General features: G+C 40.2%; 1 protein-coding gene across 1 annotated transcript; it reads right to left on the bottom strand.

Annotated features, from left to right (window-relative positions):
• Positions 1 to 1,866: 1,866 nt before the first annotated feature.
• Positions 1,867 to 23,157, bottom strand: LOC149728665 (uncharacterized). The gene is made up of 14 exons (XM_089888405.1): positions 22,896 to 23,157; positions 22,239 to 22,475; positions 21,817 to 21,971; positions 21,130 to 21,296; positions 20,310 to 20,483; positions 19,829 to 20,005; positions 6,439 to 6,672; positions 5,978 to 6,144; positions 5,653 to 5,750; positions 5,365 to 5,479; positions 4,310 to 4,421; positions 3,556 to 3,849; positions 3,227 to 3,289; positions 1,867 to 3,108 (listed from the first exon to the last, which is right to left on the bottom strand). Exons 1-14 carry the CDS (start codon positions 23,034 to 23,036, stop codon positions 2,984 to 2,986), a joined length of 2,259 nt encoding a protein of 752 aa, XP_089744531.1. The 5' UTR covers positions 23,037 to 23,157; the 3' UTR covers positions 1,867 to 2,983.
• Between the last annotated feature and the right edge of the window lie 250 nt (positions 23,158 to 23,407).

The raw sequence follows: 23,407 nt of genomic DNA, 5'->3' as shown, positions 1-23,407 counted from the left end.
AACTCCCAGAATTTTTTCATTTATTTTTCAATTTCGCTAAAAAAAATTTTGTGCCAAAAATTAAGTACAATAACCGCAAAAAAACGGTTTTATTTTTTTGCCGCTAAGTTTCCAAAACGTTACTGACCTTTTAATCCAAGACTTCAATATAAAGAAATGACGTTTTCTGTTCCGATTATGATTTTCGTTCGTTTATTGCCACTGTCTTACCTAACATGCGACCAAATACAACGATCGTTTTTACTCGTTGCCTGAATACAAAATCAGATTCAAAGTTTTGTTTTGACAACTTTTTACGTCTTCTGGCATATAGTATAGCATTGTGGGGTAAGATGAATGCCGTTAGCTCTTATTATTATTTTCTGATTCAAATTCTGGTTTTGACAACTTCATATATATATAGCAGGGTGGGGAAGATAGGACACCTTTAATATCCTAATCGTGTTTCAAACAATTAAAAACGGTCCATGGTAGTTGTGAGAATACGGTTTTATAATTCTTTAAACGTTCTTTGTTTACTACCCAATGGAACGAGAAAATAGAGCAAAAAAATGTCCTATCTTTCCCCACCCCACTATATAGTAGGACGGGGAAGATGGGACACTTTTTTATTTTCTCGTGCCATTTGGTAGTAAACAAAGAACGTTCAAAGAATTATAAAACCGTATCTTTACGACTCCCATATACCATTGTTAATTGTTTAAAACACAATCAAAATATTTAGATATTATGTACTAAATGTGTCCCGTCTTCCCCCACCCTACTCTATATATATAAATCTTCCACAAAGTCATATATATGTTAACTGGTACGCACGCCTGATATGTGTTAAACATAACACCCGTATCAACATTGCCCGGCCACGCGAGAACATTTATTTTAATACACGCAAGCCAAGTTTTATGAAGAGTATTATCAATATTTCATAACTGTGAGTCTAGATGTGAACAGTTTCAATACAAATACGACATAAAACCAGCTTTATGTTTTCCGGCAACTTAAAAGTCCCGGTTCATTTAAAACATATAGTAGAATGGGGGAAGATGGGACCCGTTTTTTTTTTCTTGTCGCATTTGGTAGTATAAAAATAGAAAATTCAAATAATTGTAAAACCGTATCCTCACAACTCCCATAGACTGTTGTTATTGGTTTAAAACACGATTAAGATATTTGGATATTACGTGCCAAAGGTGTCCCATTTTCCCCTACCTTACCACATGTTCCTCGTGTTTAAAACAATTTTTCAAACAATATAATCAAATCATAAAACTAACACCACAATATACTACTATATATACTGATGTAAATATACTGTCTACTTAAATTTACTTCACGTAGAAAACCTTAAATAAAACTAGTTTCTAACGTACATATTACTCTTAATCTAAACTAACCGATTCGCATGTCTACTGTAACATTCCGCACAACTGTTACGTAACAACTGTAGGAAAGGAAAAAAAGGCAAGAAAACAAATAAACCCGCTCGGCGCTGAGTGCTGATTACTTGATTACTGCAGTACTAGCGACTGTAGAAATGTTATTTACAAAGCATAAATGGGGGCATAATGTAGCATAAAATAAATTAAAGTTTTGGGTTTATTAGTCTAAATGAGATTTAAGATATTTTAAAAGTTGGTACAGTAGGGTGGGGAAAATGGGACACATTTTTGTTCTATTTTTTCGTCCCATTTTGTAGTAAACAAAGAAACACTTAGATCGTATCCTCACAGCTCCCAACGTTCAGGGTATTTTACAAAACATAACTAGTGTGTATCTTAACACAATTCGATGAACTTTTTTCGGTAATCATTTCGTAGCGCTGGATAGGAAACTGACACTAATCCTTCTACAAGGTACAACACATGGTTACGACAAACTCTATGTATTTGGGCACAGGAATGTACTCTAAAAATTATGGAACATATAACTAGACGTTTGATTTACAAGGAAAATAAAGCAAGGCACAAACTACGGAATTAGGAATGTTTGCGATTGCTTTTAAGGCACTTTTGTTTGTTAGTTAGTTGTGAGGTCGTGTGCAAAGGGGGACAAACTGTTACAAAAATGGAACAGCTCTTAAGGGTGGCTAGGGGGATTGGTACATTGTTTCGTGAGGCACTTTTTTGAACGTGATTGTGTACGATTTAAAAATCTTTTTTTAGCGGAGTTTTTACGGAGTATTGATGAAAAAATCACGAGAAAGTTCGACTAAGCAGCACAAAGAAATCTACTTGCTACGAAAAGGAGTGAAACTCTGTACAGCATGCAAAACGGCAAGGGAAGAGAGGAAAACAAAACGGGTGGCGAAGTAGCACCGATTTTATAAAAAGCATCGCATTATTGGAATGGTTAAATCAGAATTAGGCACTCGGGTAGGAAGGTATATAGACTGGAAAGGCACCGGGGTGTAGAAAATGTGATTTTGATATTGTGCATTGGTTAGGACCATTAGAAAAGTGCAAAACATGAACGGCAGTTTAAATGTATATAATAGTACCTTTTGTTAAGTATCGGTTTGTGTGTTTTTTTTTGTATAAATTACTTGAAACTATTCGGGCAAAAAAATGTAGCGTATTACGAATTGAAGTGAACAATAAATACACGCTGTGTAATAAGAATAAAAATATACATAAATATAAGAGTACACGTGACAAAACAACAATATGCGACGCTCACTTTTTGTGTGAACGGCAAAAACGGGATGCCAGATCCCATGACAGCAGAAAAAGCACAGATTATAGGTCACAGTTAAAACTACAGTGAGCTTGACGGCAAAGCATAGGGCCATCTGAAGTGTTTCGGCATAGTACGGTTCACTTATAAGCACTATATTTTTACACCGTCATTGTTTTAAACTGGGTTATTGTATTTTGTATTTCTGGCCGAATTTTCTTCGATTCGGAAAATTTTTTTTCGGAAGTTTGGGAAATTTTGATTTTCATGTAATCTGGACGATTGTGAAGGAAAGTTTCACGGGTGTGAGTCAATCCCGTGAAGTGTCGATCACGAGCGACATTGGCTCATCTTCGTCGTTTTCTGTTTGTGAGGATTCCTGGTAAAGGGGAATCCCGGAAAGTTTGCGACGTTTTGGAGAATCGAGATTGGATTCTAAAAAAATGTTAAATTTTTCGTTAAATTTTCATAATTAAGAAAAAAATCTTGAAAATAAATTAAAATTAGACATTTTTAACAGGTGTTAGTTACAAGCTTATTCATACAAACACACCTTGTGTTGTGGAATCATGGTCAGAATATTCAGCGATTGTTTCAACTGATTCATGATGTTTGTCTGTGAAAAAAATAATATATTAAGAAACCCGAAAAATCAAAAATACGTTTTTATGCTATTGGTATTTGTTAAAAGTAATGTAAAAATTGGTAATGATGTTATACTTTACCGATAAAATATTATTGAGAAATCCAAAATATGAAACATAAGTTTCTGTTTTTAGTACTTAAAAATATTGCCCAAAACTGGTAAGAATTTTATATTTTACTGATAAAAAATATGTTAATTTTAAAATTTATATAATTTATAAAAAAAATAAAATTTACCTTCAATATCAGACAGAGGTCTCTTGGTAGATAAATCCTCAGGCGAGCCGCTTAAAGAGCGATCACTCCTTTCTGGGGATTCCCCTGTCCCAGGAATCATAGCGCCATGCCCCAGAGGCGAGATGGTTCCAGTTGACCCCTCGCCTGCAGCCCCGCCCCCACTACTGCCAGGGGACCCAACCCCGTAACGAAGCAGAGCAGCGTCAAAATGGTTGAACTTGCTAACCCCTTGTGGTGCTGGGGCCGAACTCAGATCTTCGGGTTCCATTAAGCTGGGTGAATTCCCATTTAACCCTAAAAAAAATATATTTTTGTTAAAAAAAAATTCGGTCAATTTGATTGTGGATTGGTGAAAAAGTGACCTAAAAATGGGACCCATAAAAAAGTAATCAAAAAATTGGGACCCATAAAAAGTAATTTTAAAATTTGCGATCCATAAAAAGTGACCACAATTATAAAATCCATAAAATAGGTGACTTACAAATGGAACCCATAAAAAAGATTCTCCTTATGGAACCTATACTGTTATATAGAAAGGTGGGGAAAGATGGGAAACATTTTCATTCTATTTTCCTGTTCCATTTGGTAGTAAACAAAAAACATTTAAAGAATTACAAAAACATATATTCATGACTGCCATAGACTGTTGTTATTATCTAAAACGCGATCAGAATATTTGGATATTATGTGCCAAAGGTGTTCCATCTTACCCCACAGTACTATATATGAGACCAAAGCTTATATAATGCCTTACCATTGATAGGCATATGGGAATGCATGGTGATACGCAAGTGAGCTCTGAATTCACCAAGGCTTGTGAAGCTGGCATCGCATGTACCGCATCTGAAGTTACGGATTCCAACATGCTGAATATAAAAGTTGGTATGTTACATGCATGTTTAAATCATATGAATGAATGTAACTATTTAGTCTTGTTAAATAATTAAATCACTGATTACCTAAAAAATGAATTTTTACATTGTACTTAGTGGTGGTAACCGATTATTTATCTTTGCGTGGCAGGGTAACGACAGTCAATATAACACTAGTGTTCTGTTTCATACACCTTGTGCTGGCTTACGAGTTATAACATACGTTACTTAGTAGGTGAATATGTGCGCATGCAGAAAAAGGAAACTTACACTTAGTGAAGTAAGAAGAAGAAGAAAGAAGAAATATAGAAGTTGGAGGTTAAGTTCTGTTGAAGCAAAGTAGTAAAATTTGAATATCATTATTGATAAAGTAGAGACAGAAGTCTATTTTTTAAATTTAAGAAAGTGTGAAAATTTATAGAGAATTATTTTAACATAATTTTATCTTTTTGGTTATTGTAAAGAAAATATGATTACTGTGTAAAGAACAAAAAGTAGAAGTAAATTTAAAACGACAGTTGTTTAAATTATTTACACAATTATATGTTGAATATTAGATATAATAGGGTGGGGAAAGATGGGACAGTTTTTCATTCTATTTTCTCGTTCCATTTGGTAGAAAACAAAGAATATTCAAAGAATTATAAAACCGTATCCCCAGACTACCATAGACCGTTGTTAATTGTTTAAAACATGATCAGGATATTTAGATAATATGTGCTAAAGGTCCCTCTTCCCCCACCCTACTATAGATACATTGTGTGACCGTTATACTTAGCACATATTAATCTGTACCAGACTTGAACACTACTAGCGATACACCTTATTTGACTTAGGATTAATAAGGAGTAAAGTTATCTATGTAAACATTTCTTACACGTAAATGAGTCACAGTCGGCACACCCAAAATTACATCATCGTTTAGGGTTTTATTTACCTTCATTTTGTGCAACCTTAATGTGTAGTTCCTTGTAAATCGTTTTCCACACTCGTCGCATTCGTATGGTTTGATACCAGAGTGAAGCTTAATATGCTGCTTTAAGTTGTGGAATCTGTATAAAAATGGGTTGGAATTTAAAGGCTGTTATATTAAAAATGTTTTTTTTTTTTACTTTTAAAAGTGTTTTTTTAATGGTATTAATGGTGTATAAGTATAAATAGCACCTAAATCTCAGGTCCTATGGCATGCCCACATATATAACAACTGTGGATCATATTCACTTACCTTGTAAATCTTGACCCGCAAATTTGGCACTGGTGTGGCTTTGGTACGTTTGACTGTAAAGTTCTTCGTCGTACACTCATATACTGGCCACTTGGGGGCTAAAAAATATTGTTGGTAAATTGCTTTGTTCATTAATGCAAATAAACATACTAAAAGCGTTTTTAGGCTGTTTTTTAATGAGTAGTACTTCAGATATGTAAAGAATTTGTGTTGAAGGTATTTTTTCTGGTAAAAACTAGTCTGTTCCGATAAAAACTGGTAGTCAAAACAGGAAAAATTTACACTGCTAAACAGGTTTGAGGCAGCTGGAACCTGTTTAACTTACCACAACTGGAAGTTCCGCTACCAGTTTTTCTCCTTCCCTTTGCTGTTGTTGTTGTTCCATAATTTGCTTCTGTCTTTGTAAGATCGCATTTTGAACTGTGAGACCGGTCAGACGAGGGACCATAGAAACAGCATTATCAAGTCTTGGGATTGAATCCAATGCTGATTCTAAAACGAAAAAAAAAAACGATAAAAAATTGGCAAATTTAAAATGAAATTGTTTGATATATTTTAAGTTACAAATACAATTTTTTTAAATTTTTAGTCCAAAAATATTTTTTCCATATTTTATTCCTTAAAAGGATTTTTTAAATCAATAACACAATTTTGAGTCTAAAAAAATTGTTTTCACATTTAATTATTAAAAAGAGAAATTTTAGCTAAAAACACAATTTTGTAAACTTTGGTTTCAAAAATATTTTTTTCACATTTTATTCAATAAAAATAAATGAAAAGTCTTACTTATTGATGCTGCACTTGATATGCTACTAATCACTGATGGACTTAGAGAACTGCTTCTTAGTTCTCCAAGAGCTTTGTTTCTTATCTCATTAATTGCATTTTTCCTCGTTTCATTTGAATCGCCGTCTGACTCCACTTTGCTGTCGGGTTTACAGTGGAAACTGTAAAGACGTTGAAGGCTTTGCCAAGAATCTTCTGCGTCGGGTGGGGGCGTCGTAACGCTACTCGTGCCGTCTGGAATTAAAAAAGGAATTGTATTTTTTGCAACAACTTTTAATAGTAAGTCTACTGAATACGATTACATTTTTTATAGTACTGTGGGGTGAGATGGATGCTGTTAGCACATTAAATTAAATATTTTCTAATCGTATTTTAACAGTTAACGACGCCTTTTAAAAGTCGTGGGGATATGGTTATTTAAATCTGTAAATAATCTTTGTTTACTACCAAATGGGACGATAAAAGAGCATGAAAACATGGATCATTTTACCCCTGCCTACTATGCATAACATGACTTTTATTTGTCTCTTGGAATACGACAACGAATATGCTAGAACGTGTATGCCAGAAGCACTAACATCGGTCGTTTTTTGCTCGGCGCGTTGGTTAGACTACTGAAAGTTAGTTTGTAGTTGTTACGCATTTTTGAAAAGCAATAGGATTTGCATGTTATTTTAATACCGTGGTGTAAACAAGTTTTAAATTTAGATGGAATGCAGTGGGACCACCTGCAACACGGGAACTTTAAATCAACTTTAACCAACAAAAATGCAAGCTCATAACGCGGTGGGGAGTGTTTCGTTTATCGCAATGTTGATCTATGTAGGTGCTTTGTTTTTGTCAGCCGCTGTCAACCACAGTCATAACAAAGTGACTTTCAGGGCTAACTTAAAACAAGGAAATTAATCATAATTGCACTAATTCGCCATGCACGGGCCTACCCCTTGCTTTTTAAGGTGTGGCAGCAATTACATGTTCTAATTCCGCTGGTAGCGTCCGAATTAGGCAAGGCAAGTGCACGTTACGGCATCGCCAATTGGCCGCGTGCAGCCGAGTCGTTCGTAATTACTCAGATATGGCGCGATTAACAGGATGTATAGCGCTAATTAGCCTTGTTAGGAGCAGGGCCTTTGAACTTTGGGATGCACGATTTTCCTGCCACGACCGACCATTACACTGAAATATTACGTCTTGGACGTCTGTCCCGGTGACGGCACGTATCTGCGATTAAATCGCTACGTGGAAATTAATACCGCAATAATACGGACACTGCAGATTGGCCGTCATCCAAATTAACATCAGCTACTTGTGCGAAGAGATTAGCGGGCTGACATTTCTTGGTGTTCTTTAACTTAGACGCATGATAATCGTATTACCATTTCTTATCGGTGTCAGAATCACGAAATCCGACCTTTCGAAATAGCAAAATCAGTGGCCCTGCTTCACAATCGCGTCGTATGCTGTCTCGCCTGCCGAAAGACGGAATCCACATACTCGAAGCTTGGTTGCACGTACGCAGCATCAGGTAATGAGCGTTTTGAAACCATCAACTTTGGTAATGGGGCACATCCAATAATTCTTCCGCCGCGGTGCGAACGCTGTTGCACGCCGCCGCTCTTACGTCATTTTCGCCGAGAGGAAACCAATTGAAATGCAATTGTGACGTAACTATGACAAAAGAAATCGCGACCCGCGGCTTCTGAGTCGTCGCCGTCGCATGAATCACTATGAGCTTCAAAATCTCGACAGCGGCCGCCGAACACTCAATCACTACTTCTCATATGAAGAGTATAACGTGTGAAAATCATAGACACAAAAACAGTGAAATAGAATGTACCCTAATGCTGTTTCCGATGAAGGTCAACTAGAAAATATAAATTACAGGGATTTGAATGCGGAACTGACACAGAGGGCGCTAGAGTTCTATTTGAGGAAATAAAATTGTTTTACAACGCGTTCAACGATTGAATAAATATAGTACAAATGATACAAACAAATAGGCTTTTGCAATATATCAGTACTGGGTCCGAGTCCGAAATAGGTAACTCAACATTAAAAGCTACCAAGACGTTTTTAATTTTACCCAAACTTGTTCACTTCGTAATGCTTAACTTCATGCATATGGTTTTATTACCGGGAAAAGTGCGTTGTAATGAACGAGTCTGTGTTACCAGGAAAAGTACAGCAGCGAAACTGACAGTCTAGCCTGTCAGACTGTTGCCAGGTTGGCATCCTGCTATTTCTAGCGGATTGCTTTCGCCACGGAGGAATGTTTTCATCGCATCTCGTGCATTTTGAAGTGGCACGAACAAAAGGGTCGAACGAGGCCCGGCAGTAATAACAAGTGCTTCGACAAAGCGGGTGAAAGTAAGGCGAGACCGACCGTTGGCTCGTACAATGGACTGCGCATCTATTGAAACCATTCAAGCGACCGATACATTATTCCGTCACAAACGCATTGAAATGCGTCAGCATTAAGCCAACTCCGGTTACGACTCCGCTGCCGCCAGCGTTACCAGGAAACAGTTGCTGGGCAACGAGGGATTAATACTCTTCAGTGACGTCATAAATATGGGGAGTTTGTGCAAACTGGTGTTGTTTAATTTAACATGCAGATATGATTTAAACAGAAAGACCAGCCAAGCACACGGGTTTATGTGTACTTTGGTCAGCCAGTTGACCGTACACACGAAATCCTTTGTCGGGCGTTTGCAGCTGGGCTACTGGGGGTGCTGAGTAAACCGCAGCGCTAGGAATAACAAGGGATCTAATGTTTGGCGTGGCATAGCCAGCACACAACTTATGGCATTGTAGTTTGTCCGCAGTTTGTGCAGGGATATTTACTCGTTAGTTTGGATCACGCCCACTATTATGAAACGTGCATAGTGCTTCTTCGGAGGCAGTGATGGATTGGAAGTGTTTTGCGCAATCTTTACTGGAAACTACTTTTACTAGGAATCCACATTCTCACAGAATACTACATGTCATCCTATTTAAGTGTTTACAATAAACGCTAGCCTTTCAAATGACGCAGAATATACATGATCAACCATATTACTTTCCACATGAAAGCGACATAATTATTCCTAATACGGCTGTTAAACAGCAAATAACACAACGCATGCGTCACATTTAACTAAACGTTTGGATTCGACTGCGAATAAACTGTAATAAATTTCGTTTCATCATATAGCGCCTGTTTATGCGTTTAAAAAGACAGTTAAACAATTTTGCATATTACATTCAAATCGACGTACACATCGGCGTTTTTTTATTTAATAGAAAACACTTAAAATGCTGGCCAGTTTAAAACGCCCTAAATTATATTTTCTGACAGCTCTAATAAGTTGCAGACTTGTGTTTAGGTCGTGTGGAGTCGAAATACATTGCGGGTGGCTTCAGTTCCCCAGTAGTCTGCCACACCACATCAAAGCTTGTAAGTAAATGCTTTGTTCTTTAAACGGGTTAGAGCGACGCAATGGCGACGGAGACTGAAAAGGAAACGGGCAGTGGGAAAATGCACGCAATAAAGAAGGATTTCATTTCCCAGTTCACATGGGTTTTAATTGACCCTTGGGAACTTATAATGCATGTAATTATTGCGTGACTTGACGAAGGCAATTTTTACTTAAACGGAGAGTTACGGTTTCCGTAGGCAGTATCTCCGTATACGGAGTCGTACTTTACGTTGTATAGATCGTATCTTTGTTTGTCATACTTCAGATAAGATTAAAATGTCGTAGAAGTCGCGTGCGCTTTGTGGGACTGTCTACCACATTTAAAAACAATATTCTCAACCAAGCTATATACAGTATGGTGGGGGAAGATGGGACACCTTTTCATTCTATTTTTCCGTCCCATTTGGTACTAAACAATGAGCATTCAAAGATTTATAAAACCGTATCTTTACAACTCCCATAGACAGTTGTTGATTGTTTACAACACATTCAGGATTTTGGGATATTAGGAGCTAAAGGTGTCCCATCTTCCCCCAACCGACTATATGATTCAAATCTTACATCGGTAAACGAAAAGAGAATCTTTGCAAGGGTGATTTTACAACAACAAAACGGATTCCTATAGCTCAAATAACTGCTGTCATTTTTTCAGCGACGCGGAGATAAAACACTCGATTTGTCAACAATGAAAGACGCCATGCAAATGCCATGGTTTGTAATGTATACTCTGCTCAATATACAGGAAATTAAAAGCTTTTTTTTCATATAGCGAGCGAATTTGAAAACCAGTTTCTGATAAAAGTGACCCAACAACTTCAAAACGATTCGTCAAATCGATTTTCAATAGCGGTTGATTTTTGGTTAACACTTCCTCTTCTAATATGAGGCGATTAGATTTGAGTGATATTTGATAAGCAGCGGGTCATTAACGCGCTGGCTGGGGTCACGCAGCATTGGGATTCCTGTGTTAAGCGTTGTCTCGTAATTCGAGCTACAGACATCACTTTAAATGGCGTTGGTTACATTGTACAGTTTCCTATATGCAACACAATACTTGTGAGTGAGAGCGCAGTATCTTTTTGTGTCTCCTTTCGATAGTCGATGCGGAAGGCTTGCGATGCACAATAGCCAGTACAACGACAGCAACACTCAAATCCTGTCTTTGTTTGGCCGCTTCACGCGTTGCTGTGGCGATAGGCAGCATCTGTTGTTTGCGTCTTCGCTTTTGTCGAAGGCACTATTACCGGCCCCGCCAGGCAGTTCCAGGTGTGCGTGTTGTGAGTGTACGGTGACGTATTAAAAATGTATCTTCCTTAATTGATTTCGTCCCGTGGCAGTGCGCAATTAAGCGAGGTTACAATGGCCGCTGCGGCGGTGCGAGACAACGCGGAGGGATTTACAAATTGTCGCTCTTTTGTGCAGCTCTGCTGAATTATTGATTTGCGCCAAAGCCCCGCACGCAATATATGAGCGCATGGATTCGCGCAACAATAACCATGCGGGAGTGTTACTTGGCGACCAACTGTACGCTCGGAATCCCTGCCTTTGTATAGCAGCAACAAAGAACACAAACTCGCCGTAACTGGGACCCCACGGTGGTTCTATTTTGGGACGCATGCAATAACGGCTGTCATTCAAAAACTTTCACTGAAGGTCCAGGTGCCGGGGCAACGGAGCATGATGATAGTTTTTGCTGCTAAAGAACACAATCATGCGGCAACATCCTGTGTTTACGCTGCTAATGCATGGGAATCGAAACCCGAATTACTTCGCGAACTGGAGCGAGGCGACGTGGCGAAACCACCCAGATGCCGAAATCACTGCTCGTGCATTAGGAAAGGCGTGGTAAGTAAACAGAGGATCGGAGCGGTTAATTGAATGGCAGGCACGACAAGAGCATGACATGTGTGCCCGTTCACCTATCCCGATCACGCGCAACCGCACATGTCGAGCAGAATTGCGACACCACAACGCGTATTTGTACAATGTGCGCTCCGACTCGTGTTATGTCCCTCCGAAAATAGAAATAGCGACACTAAAACTGAAATTGTAACTTTCCTGTCAATCTTGATTTCCTTATCTCATTGGGGGGATTTTAAACCTACGTCGTCACGCCTATTTAAGTGGCCACGGAAGCGGTATGCATTTGCAGGGCAGCGTGTCACCGTGACACATTACTCTTACAGTAAAGATCACATGTCGACACCTTTACCTGTTATCGCCGTACTTCGAGTTGCTGACGGACGTCGTCTCGCCGCCTCTCACTTGCAACCACGTGTTAAAAGCGTGCGGCAAGTCTGCTTTCAGACTACGACTGTCGCGTTTTTTTTAACAAAGGGGACAATTGGCATGTCGGTTTTGAGTTTTCTAAGATTTTTGTAAAGGTGTCTTAAGGAAACAGTTTTACCGGTTCTACGTAATACTGTCGAAGGATTTTTAATACACGTTTAAACTTAACTGTCTTACTTCTAAACTTTCGCCCATGATCTGTTGTATTAATGTATTACCCTTTGGAAAATTATACACTTTATGTTTTATCGAGCGAATAGCAATGTCCATATACCCGCGTGTTTACCGCCGATAGTCATTATGCGGAGTGGCCTACAGTGGAAATCGTTCGCATCGCCGTCCACACAAGACAATTGAAGCGTCGTGCCCCACCCGCCAACGACCCTGCATTTCTACACGCATCGACTGCAATAAAAAGTTCACTGATATTCACATATTGAAGTAACGGGCGCGGCGTGCAATCGCGTGCGAAGCAACTGCGCCAGGAAACGGGCCGCGACTCCCAAGCCTTTAAACGGCACCCCCATTTCCGTAGTGCATGCCATGTATCTAACTCAGTTCCACACCCTAGCTGTCAAGCTTCTCAATTTAGCTTCCCAATCGTAAGTCAAATCGTTTGACCCGCGGTCTTCAGCATAAAAGGCGATACCGTGTCCCTAATTCACAACAAACCACGCGCACGAGTTTTTGTAACAAAGTTAAAGCGCTATTTCTGTCACCCACCCACTGTGCTATTATAATACAGCCCTATACCGATGGTGCACGCGTTACGCATGACTTACACGCCAAAGTTGTCAAACGCGTCGCAATCGACCGGAAGAAGCACCTGTTGCAATTGCAGGAGGCGAGAGAACAATTTTCAATGACCTGAAAAATAATCGAACCACAAAACAGCAATAATTTTGCGATCGGAAATTCCAATCGGTTCTTATGCGTTTTTTTACGAATGCACTCCGGCTGTTTCAAAATTTTGTCCTGGGGAAACAGTCTTGGTAAAACGAAGGTGTTGCGCCTATTAAGGTACAATGTATTTGATCTAACATCCTTACAAGAAAAAAGAAGTACTTTATCATATTAGAACGAAGCGGAAATCCGCTCAAAAACGAGATAACCTGTAAAATCTCGTCATTATATATTTAGCTGTACAATTGTGCGTGTGAGATTTTAGCGTTACATCCTGATAAAGGCGTTCGCTGCCAATTACAGTCACTTCAAAAATGAACACAAAACAAAGGAAAGGAAACCACGAGGCGGGTGAGAAGCACTGCAATGACGATAGTGGCTTCCAGTCCGGATATTTACAATATCTCTAGCCTTCCGTGACCAAATTAAATGCATGAGACGGAGTTTCCTTAAACACGCGGACACTGCGGAAACCGAAGCGCCCGAGGTGGGAGGATTTCGACGACCGCTTGCAAATTGGTTGAAGGGTCAACCGCCAATTACAAGAGCGCCGACCGTTAGCTTTATTACAGTCGCCCGTTTAGAAAACTGTACCATATGACTAAACAGTAGTACATGCGAAGAAACTACATCTTATAAGCGGGCAATGGTGTCACATTATTATTAACAAACTATTTTTTAAAAGGAAGAAATAAATTTAAAGTAAAACTCGTGTTTTTTACTTCTACATCATTAGTTAAAATGTAAATGCTTTGAAAATTAGGGCCAGCGGTGGCATCACCTGACGAAAGTCAAAAAAACTACGTTAAGGCGAAACATTTAGTATTTTTCGGAGAAAATGGGTTTGCATAAAACGAGTTTCCGGTATCGGGTTTTTAAGCTTGTGGCGGAACTTCCAAATATAGAAAATCGCGATTGCACGACGACGACAACAACACAGCAAAAGTCGAGTTTCCGTCGAGCGAAAAACAAGTGCACAAATACAGCCTGACGTAATAGCAGCATGCTTTTATCGTCGCTGCGTCTCCCATGCCTAAGTTGGCGACAAAGAACGAAATAAATCTTGCTTCCCGCCGAACCCTTTATTAACTACTTGTTACGTCACAACCGCGTTTCCTGAGAGCACTGCGGAACAGTGTTTCCAAACATTTTTTACCCCCAATTTAAAATTAATAGGAAACAATTTTGAGAAAAAATTACACTTCGACTTCGCTGGAAAATATATCTGGCAACACTGGTAAGTGATTTTAACTACACGAAGCTACATCCGCATCGGAGACGCCGCAAAACATATCCTGGACTTATTTGCAAAAGGTTTGTTCCTTTAACAGCCGCACCCATCTGTAACATGAACCACCTGCGTACCGGGCCGCTTTTTCACTCGCACCGGTGCGTAATTGAACGCCGGGACGCATTATTCACCGCTAATCGGTGTGCAAATCGCGTCAAAACAAAAACGATTTGTTTTTATGCGAGTTCAGCAAAATGTAAAGATTATGGAATGAGATAAATCTTGTTATGAAGCGATGTTTAAAAACTGCTATGTCGGATCTATCTTATCGCGAAATATCGAACTGTGTACAGCAAAATACTAATGACCTTTTATAATTGAACTTCGAACTATAGGCGCGGTTACGTGCATCTTTAAGCGTTGTTGCCGTTTTTGCATTAAGGATGGTACATGAACGTGACCATTCGCCCGAAAAGGCGAGGCCGCAACGTGAGCATATGACGACAATTGTAACTTTTTCTAAAAACAATAACCCGCATGTAGAGGCCTTTCAATACAACGATGACGCAGCTACGCCTTTTTAGTCAAGAGATTAGCCGTGAAAAAAAGTGTCACATTTACTGAGAAAACCTGGGATTGTCCGTCAGGTGGCATGAACTGACTCAAAATCGAGTGAGTTTGAGTGTCTGTAAAAAGGCGTCATGCGTGAGGTTAACGGGCCTAAAAATAAACGAAGATTTAATTTTGTGGTTTTACACGGGAGACCGCCCGACACGTTCGTAAGGGTCGTGAGCGGGACCCGGAAAAATCACCGTCAATCAACATGTTAAGGAGAAAGTCACAGTGCAGACAAAAGCAATGACGTAACTGCAATGCGGATGTACTATATGACTGGACTGGGAATTATCGCCAGTGTTTCCAGGTAGAAATTTAATCCTCAGTGATTCCCTTAAATTAATTATTTTTTCACGCTGTGGTTTCGGATCGGTTCAAAAGTATTTAACTTAAAAAAAAGTTTTTTTTGATTTTTTATTTAAATTAGTTTTAAATTGTTCGACTGTTATTGCGAGTTTTCTAAACATAGACGTTAACGTCCGCAGGGAAATCGGGATTACTCGTTCAATTTAAGCGTACGTTGGTCTGCCATTACACGGAAACCTTTTTTGATTCACCTGCAGACATAATACTTTGCCTTATAAGGGGCCTGGGCATCTTGGGAGAAAATGTTAGCAGATGACAGGTTTAGTCTTGTTGACGAAATAATGCTATGAGATCACGTTACATTATGTCGTAACAATGCGTCTGCCACCGCAGTCACCAATACAACAAGCGCCCGGGGCACGAAAGAATGGGAAATCGAAATCCAAAGTCTTATGAGAAGCTGGTGTGCATAAATGTTAATACCTCCGCATCGAGTGTCCCTTGTCGTTAGAGAATCGAAAGCCCGTACCACTAAGTGTGAAATGAATTTAAAACAGTCTAGCCGGTACTTCCTTAACTGTATAAGCCGTGCACTTGCCAAAGGAGGGGAATTTAAATTCGTCATTACAAACGCGGTGTTTTTACCAGCAATGCCAAGTTTCACTCAGTTGCGCGCGTCTATAGCGCTACCGTCCAAGCAACTTAAATATACTTGATGACTCGTAATGCTAAAAGCCGCAAATGATCGTTTTCGCCCAAACATAGACCGCCAAAAACCCAAAACCGTAAAACCAAGCCCTTATTTTCCGCCAGACTGCGTTTGTGACGTAACAATAACAATAAATGGTGTATATTGTTTATATAGACAAGTAGAACAGCGCCTGGTTCAAGTTTCTGTAAACAAAAGCAAAAATCGCACGGCCTATTAAGCGTACGCTGCCAATCAGCCGACAGACAAAGGAAATCGCGAAAACAAGTCACGTACTGTGACGTCATAGTCGCACCGTTTGCAGGTAAACATGGCTTAGTCTTGAAATTCGACGGGTCAATCGTGCATTTAGTCGGAGCCGTTTCGCATTTAGAAACATGTACTGTATGGAATTTGGGATAGGCGGTTCTGGTGGGGTATTTTGGCATACAGTTCCCTTCACTAACGAGTAAACTATTGAGAAAAAAAAGTTTCTTTTGGGGAGAGGTGATTAACAAAAACGATGTGTGCGTCAGCGAAAACACTTAAACGGTTGGAGTTCGTGATATTCAAGTGCTCCAGGCAACGAAAACCCGCACGCGGATGCATTTCGAACTATATTTGACCATGTCACAGTGACTTGCCTATTTTAGAAGGAGAAGTAACTTTACTAAGAAATCGCATGCATTACGAAATTGTATAACTTAGTCCAAGCCCTTTTCGCCGAATGAAAACCACAAGTTCCGTGTACTTCAGTGACGTAACAATGATTTTTGCGTTGGATTGGTTAAATTCTACATCTGACTGCGGTTGTAATCTAAAAACCAAGGTGCCAGAATACGTGCAGATTCACACGCGTGATAAATTTTGACCGAAATAGATAAACTTTTCAGGCGCGTTTTATCGGTCGCCGCACCAAACTTGGTGTCATAGAAAAAAAACCCGACGGCACAGAGGGAAAGTTTCGTAACTAAACTAAAACTGAAAATAAGTTTCGAGGAAAACAAGTCCGCAATGCGAAACCGGTCAAGGCGAATATCGCAACTGTATAATAACTAAAACTGAAAAAATCAAGTTTCGAAAAAATAACTCCAAAATGCGAAACCGGTCAAGGCGAATGTCGTAACTTTAATGCGGTCGAAACAGCTACTGCGAAATCCTGTTTATTTATCATTGGCGAAACCAGGTTACGATCATGTGCGGAAACTGCAAAATTTCCCATGATTCACCTACCGGTAATGCGCTAGGTGCGTTCGGCTTGCGACATATGGCCGCAAGGTCCTCTCTTCTGAGATGTGTACACAAGGCATCTGCTGCTGAAACAGGAAACAGGAGTTGCGCAAATAACCGGGCAATAAAATCATGTCGTTATGCTCTAAGCAAGGGACCTAAAGGCAACGTGGCAGGAAGGGGGATCGTAAAAGTGGGGACAGCATGTTCTGGACAGCTGAGGATATAAAAAGCTTAAAATAACGGCGCAGCCTAACGATTTTCGCGTACGAGCATTAACGGTCTAAGCAAACACAAGACACCTGTACACCGATGCAATGAAATGCAAACATCACTATGCACGTCATTCGTGTACGAAATTTCCCTTTCCAATATAAATGAATGACTGAAGCACTTTACAATGCGCGTATATACTTGACAGACAGATCTGACAAATTTCCTAGAAGTTATAAAAAGTTCCATACCTCGTAACCAGTACCCACGCAACGGGATACATTTGCCAAACCATAAGGAAATTACAACTTGACTAAGTCGGTGTGTTTTAGGAGCAAATACAACTGGTTGCGTCATTTACAAGAACAGTGGTTACGCATTGGCCCTACAATAGACCTATTGTAACAAACGTAAAGACACATTATATGCCAGTCTCTTATTACCACGTATTTATTGGAAAAATACGATCCAAGTTACGGCATGTCAAACAAACAACGCCCGATGCCTGGACTTGCAAGTTTTGGCGGCGCTTGTTACATTTCGTGCCGAAAGTGTCCAAACATTCGCCGAAGTGGAGTGGCAAATAGGACGGCAGAGACGGAATGTTTACCGGGCTAAACCGTATTTGCCGAGGCCCGCCCCACACGCGGCATTATACTAACATTGCATGGTGCTACAGATGGCATCTAGAACTCTCTTATCTCGAAAGCAAGATGTCGGCACACACAGATACATAACCTGTGATGAAACCATGGAAGGGCTGGCGCCGCAGTTCTAACGACTTCGAAGACCGCACGGACGAAAGGACGCGATGCATTTACAGAGTACACAAAATTCTGACAGGGATACATTTCAAACACTACGCAACAGACAGTACAATTATACGTGATAAAGCGCAGAAAAATCCTAAGCATAATTTCAATACTTCGCTGGAGAATAGCATTTCCATTTTAAAAAGACAACAGTCATGCCGCCTTCCCAACGCCAAAATCGACCAGCGGTTTTATGTTTCATAGCAACGGTAAACGGCTATCATCGCATATTTAGCGGCTACGAATTGCTAATTAAATACGACAGGCTAAGGATCGATATAGGCTCTGCATTGTAGGGGATAAATAATTAGAGCTGTGTCACCCTATTATCGATCGTTCGCAAAAATCGATAGACAAGGGCGACAGACTGCTGGTTGCTGGGCAACGTACAGCAAATCACCTGCAGAAGCTCTTATTGTTTGCGAAACAATAATTTATCAGAATTTTCAAATCTCCTTGTACGTCTACTGCTTAGTATGTGGGCCCAATGTACAGCTTTTGGTAATAATTTCACGAAGGGCAAATAGTTTGGTAAGAATGTACAAGAACTGGAGTAGAATTTGGTATATTGAAAATACACTACTGTGTTATTTTAAATCACTTAAAACATGTAAAACTGTCTGTGAAATATTATAAATGCTATTTTCCGCCGTTTAGTTTAGGCGAAAATCTCAATTTCGGGGTAACACACAGACGCAGGCGAGTAAAATGTTTTCGGCAACTAGAGAATTGGCAGTTGTTAGCAATTAGTAGTCTGGTTGAATGGAATGAGAGATTGGTAAAACCACACAATCCATTCTCTATTACGTCACAAATGGCGGTTGGCGACAGGGTGAAAGAACGATGATGCAAAGCTAGAGAATTTGATGGAACGGTGCGGTGGATCGGTTGCTTGGGATGAGACAGTGGCGAAGAGCGGCCAGGAGAATAAAGAGAAAGGGGGAGGAGTTTTCGCTGCAGGGAGTGGGATATTGTACATCAAAGTACCGTCCGCATTAAGCACTCGAAAAGTTTTATCCCGGGCGCAAAACTGCGATAAGAAGGCACTTCAGGACCCATTCCAAACGACCGTTCCAATTAAACCAAAAGAAACGCGAATAGCAAGCAGTGGTTCCGTGTATTATTATTGAAAAAACTACTCGGAAACACTGCCTTTCCCGTCAAACAAATGGATGTGAGGTTTTCTGGTTTCCTATCTGGCAGCACTGGACTGTTTTCGGCAAACTGGGCTCGGCACTTAACAGGCGTGCATTCCATTTTGACCTCTTCAAGCATTAAGGGGGCTTCTTGCGAGAGCCGACTTTAAGCAGTCGTTCCGTCAAGTATCTGCGCCTTTTTAGCCACGGAACGCTAGATAATGCAATTCTCACGCCGATCGGTCATAACTTAGGCGCTGCGGGCAGTCTCCAGTCTAGAGGACTATGACGAAAGACTTAATTTTTAGGATAAACACTGCGCGCCCGACCGCCCTGCCATTTCCATAGGTGTATATTGCAACCGTATCCGGGTAGGGCGACAGCTTACTGATAAAGCTGCTTATTTAAGCAAGGAATATTCACATTCACTATTAACGCGTTCATCTCTAAACCGCGCAATTTTAGACGCCCATGACGTCATAGTCACGTGTTTAATGACGTCATCTTACCTTCGGTACCGTTGTTGGCGGAATCGTCGAGGTTGGCTTCCAATTTAACAGCGATCGATTTGCGGTTGTTGCCAGTTGATGGTTTGTCAGGAAGCAAACCTTCGTTGTTGTTGTTGTTATTGTTGTTATTGTTGTTGTAAGTCGACTCCGAATTCGGCTCCTCGGCTTTTTCTGCGGCTAAAAATTAACATGGCGGTCATTCGCAATTTCCAATACACGGAAACTGAATTAAAAAAAAAAACAAAATACAGAAAGTCAGAGTAAGATGTGACATGTGACATCCATTCTCTTCTATAGTCACAATTTAGTAAAATCTGTACAGAATTATATGATCATGTCCTCGCGACTCCAAAAGAGCGTTGTTAATTGTTTAAGACACGATTAAAAAATATGGGATACTATAAACTAATTTTACCCATCTTACCCCATAGTTTTACATATCTGTTTCTAAAACAAAGTATATAAAATTTGTAGTTAATACCTTCTGCTGACGGCGTGGTCCCTTCTTCAGTGCCTCGTGGTCCCGCTGATGACGTAACTACGTCATATCCGGCAGCAGGTGAATTGTGGGAGGAAGGTGAAATTGATGACGGGGGCGACCGGGTCGTTGTAACGGGTTGGTTGTTTACGAAACGAGACAGCAAATTATGGGTACCTGTTTCGGTAGAATCCATCAACAAACGGCTTTTTACAATATTCTTTGGGTTTTTGAAATTCTAAACTTTTGCTATAGCAGGGTGGGGGGAGATGGGACACCTTTTTAATCTATTCTCTTGTACAATTTGGTAGTAAGCAAAGAACATCCAAAGAATTATAAAATCGTAACCTCACAACTCCCATAGACCATTGTTAATTGTTTAAAACACGATCAGGATATTTGTATATTATGCGCTAAAGGTGTCCCGTCTTCCCCCACCCTACTTTATCTGTTTGTAGAAACGCAAAACGGGAAATTTTGAATCTATTCTTAGACCTTACTGGTGGCACACCGGATTTAACTAAGGGTGCATCATATCAGTTATGAGGTTTTGGGTGTACGTGAGCTTGTTATTACACAGCGCACGAGTAACCGCAGTTTTAAATACACATTAAGTAGGGTGGGGAAGACGGGACACCCTTAATTAGCACAAAATATACAAATATCCTGATCGTGTTTTAAACAATTAACAACGGTCTATGAGGGTCGTGAGGGTACGGTTTTATAATTCTTTGAATGTTATTTGTTTACTATAAAATGGGACGAGACAATAGAATGAAATGGTGTCCCATTTTCCCCATCTTACTATCAGTATTTTACTAACCTGCCATGGTGTCTGCCCAGTGTAGTCCAACCTCATACGGTGTCATTGAAGATATAGGTATTAACATAGGAGGCTGGGAAAGGCCATTACGGCCGTTTATCGCAGCACCTGACATCGCAGAACTTGCCAGTAAACTGCTCATTGCTTCGGGGAGGCCATTCGGTCGGCTGAAAGGGCAATGGATAATTAGAAACGCAAAATCGTGAAGCGTTCCATACTTAAAAAAAAAGATTTGTAATATGTAGTTTTGCTGATCCTAGCAGGGGTGACATGTCTGCTTATGGTCGTGTAGTGTAGTATTAATCACACGAGGAACTGGCCTCATTATTAGGGAACTATGTATGTATGTTTTTTTTCTTGGTCAGAACTTTTGAAAGTTGAAATTACTGACCATAACAACACGAATGTTTTGTTTTTAACTGTTTGTTCAGTCGCATATAAAGTAAAATACACACGGTGCTACCATGGGCGATTAATGCCTCGCTGTATTGAGTATGACATGGCGCTACTAATATACGCTATGAACTGCAATACCAACGACTGTACGTTTTAATCGGATTTTATCTCGTAGGCTTCTGTATCACAGTTTGGATTGCGTAATTTGCAAAGAACACACGCAGTAATAACATGCATTAGTGATCGTCTGTCATATAGCAAAACCGCAAATGGAATACAATAGACACTCACCTAACTGGGTTGGGTGCAGTAGCTGGATGCTCACCGTGAATTTGCCCGTTCAGCAACATGTTACGACCTGCCAGCATAGGCAAGGCTGCGAGTCGGGACTGTCCTTGCGTCCACAAGAGATTCGAGCGCATGAATTCGGAACATGCATTTGCAACCTATGCGAGAAAATGGCTGCGTGAATACGACGGCTAAGGACTGTATGCTTATATATGTATATGCTTATATAAACAATACAAAGGCAGAGTCATGAACCACAAGCGAACAAGGTTTATACTTGTTATAATAAGCTAGATATGGATATGAATTACACGGTGACTATACCAACCACGTCCCAGGGCTAACAGTAAGCATGAGTAATTAACACGCCATTTGAAATTGGCCCAAAACATTCGTATAGCAACTCAACAAAGAAAAAATCTTACATTAAACATTTGCATGTAACTCGCTGCGGACAATACATCTATGACGTCACTGGCGTTCGCGCGGAGCTCAGAGGAGTAGGCGTATTCTAGAAGAGGAGCAAATCCTCTCATTGTGACGTATTGCATCTCGATTGTCATGTGACCGGCAGGTGAAACGGTGACGGACGCTGTTGATTTCCCCCCACAAACAGCGTTTAAGAAGTAGTCGCTACAAGCCGCCATTACTGTTTTGTGTGCCTGTATAAGTTTCAACCGTGTATTATAACCAGTGACGCAGCCAGAAAAAAATAAGGGAGGGGGTTAATCAAAAAATGTTCAAATACATATTTAAATTTTTTTTTTTTTTGGGTTTATCAGGGGGGGTCGCGACCCCCTAAACCCCCCTGGCTGCGCCACTGATTATAACACTACCTTTAACTCGAATAATTTTCGAAATTCACCATAGTTTTGTTGCATTTTTCACGTTAAAACAAGGAAATAATTGTAAGGTGATTGCATCCGCCAAGAAAAATAAATATGACCGACTATTTCGGTGTCTATTTCGGACTACTTGAGTTATTTAAGGCAGCAAAAACTCCCAGTCATGCAGGTACAGATTAAATTGTGATTACTTCATGACCGTGGGCAGAGTCGCCAAAATAGTGAGTCAGTTTTCACCTTAAATTTGTGGCCCTGTACTAGGATGGTCAGGTCGCACAGTATGCCCTCTCGACGTAGTTTGTTTAGCCTTGCGAATGAATCCTGGGCGTGGCTTGCCTCTCTGTGATTCAGCATTTGAGACATCCCGGACATTTTCATTTTCCCTAAAACTTCTTTCTCCTGCTATAATAGTCCGTCCCAGGAGCGTCGTTATAGGTTAGTTCAGTTATGTACAGATACTCGTTTTTCTAACTCCTGTCGAGAACAAGTAAAGTACATTAGTCCGTTGCTGTTTACAAGAGACATCTCCGTTGCCGGGCAGGCAGAGGGCAAACATCGGAACGATACAAGAACTATGCATTCGATAAAACTTTCGGAGAGCGCCTATGTCAATAAAAGGCGGACCCATGCAGTCCTCGCTGGAGAAGTAAAATCAATATGCAGGTGTAAGCTTAAGGCGTGCCCTACCGTGTGCTTTACTCACGTAATGCACTGTTTGTCATGCTCTCCTAATATATTCAACGCTGATG

The sequence above is a fragment of the Ciona robusta genome, chromosome 11, assembly GCF_009617815.1.
Source record: "Ciona robusta chromosome 11, ASM961781v2".
NCBI classification, from domain to species: Eukaryota; Metazoa; Chordata; class Ascidiacea; order Phlebobranchia; family Cionidae; genus Ciona; species Ciona robusta.
Note: the sequence above shows the minus strand (reverse complement) of the source record. Positions and strands in the feature narration are given on the sequence as shown.

Excerpts from the sequence above, each read along its gene's own strand:
- LOC149728665 (XM_089888405.1), bottom strand. The coding sequence starts at position 23,036 with ATGAAAATGTCCGGGATGTCTCAAATGCTGAATCACAGAGAGGCAAGC. Across the intron at positions 21,972-22,238 it reads GTTACATGCAAATGTTTAAT|GTTGCAAATGCATGTTCCGA; the intron begins GTAAGATTTTTT and ends TTTCTCGCATAG. Across the intron at positions 5,751-5,977 it reads TAGCGGAACTTCCAGTTGTG|CCCCCAAGTGGCCAGTATAT; the intron begins GTAAGTTAAACA and ends AATATTTTTTAG.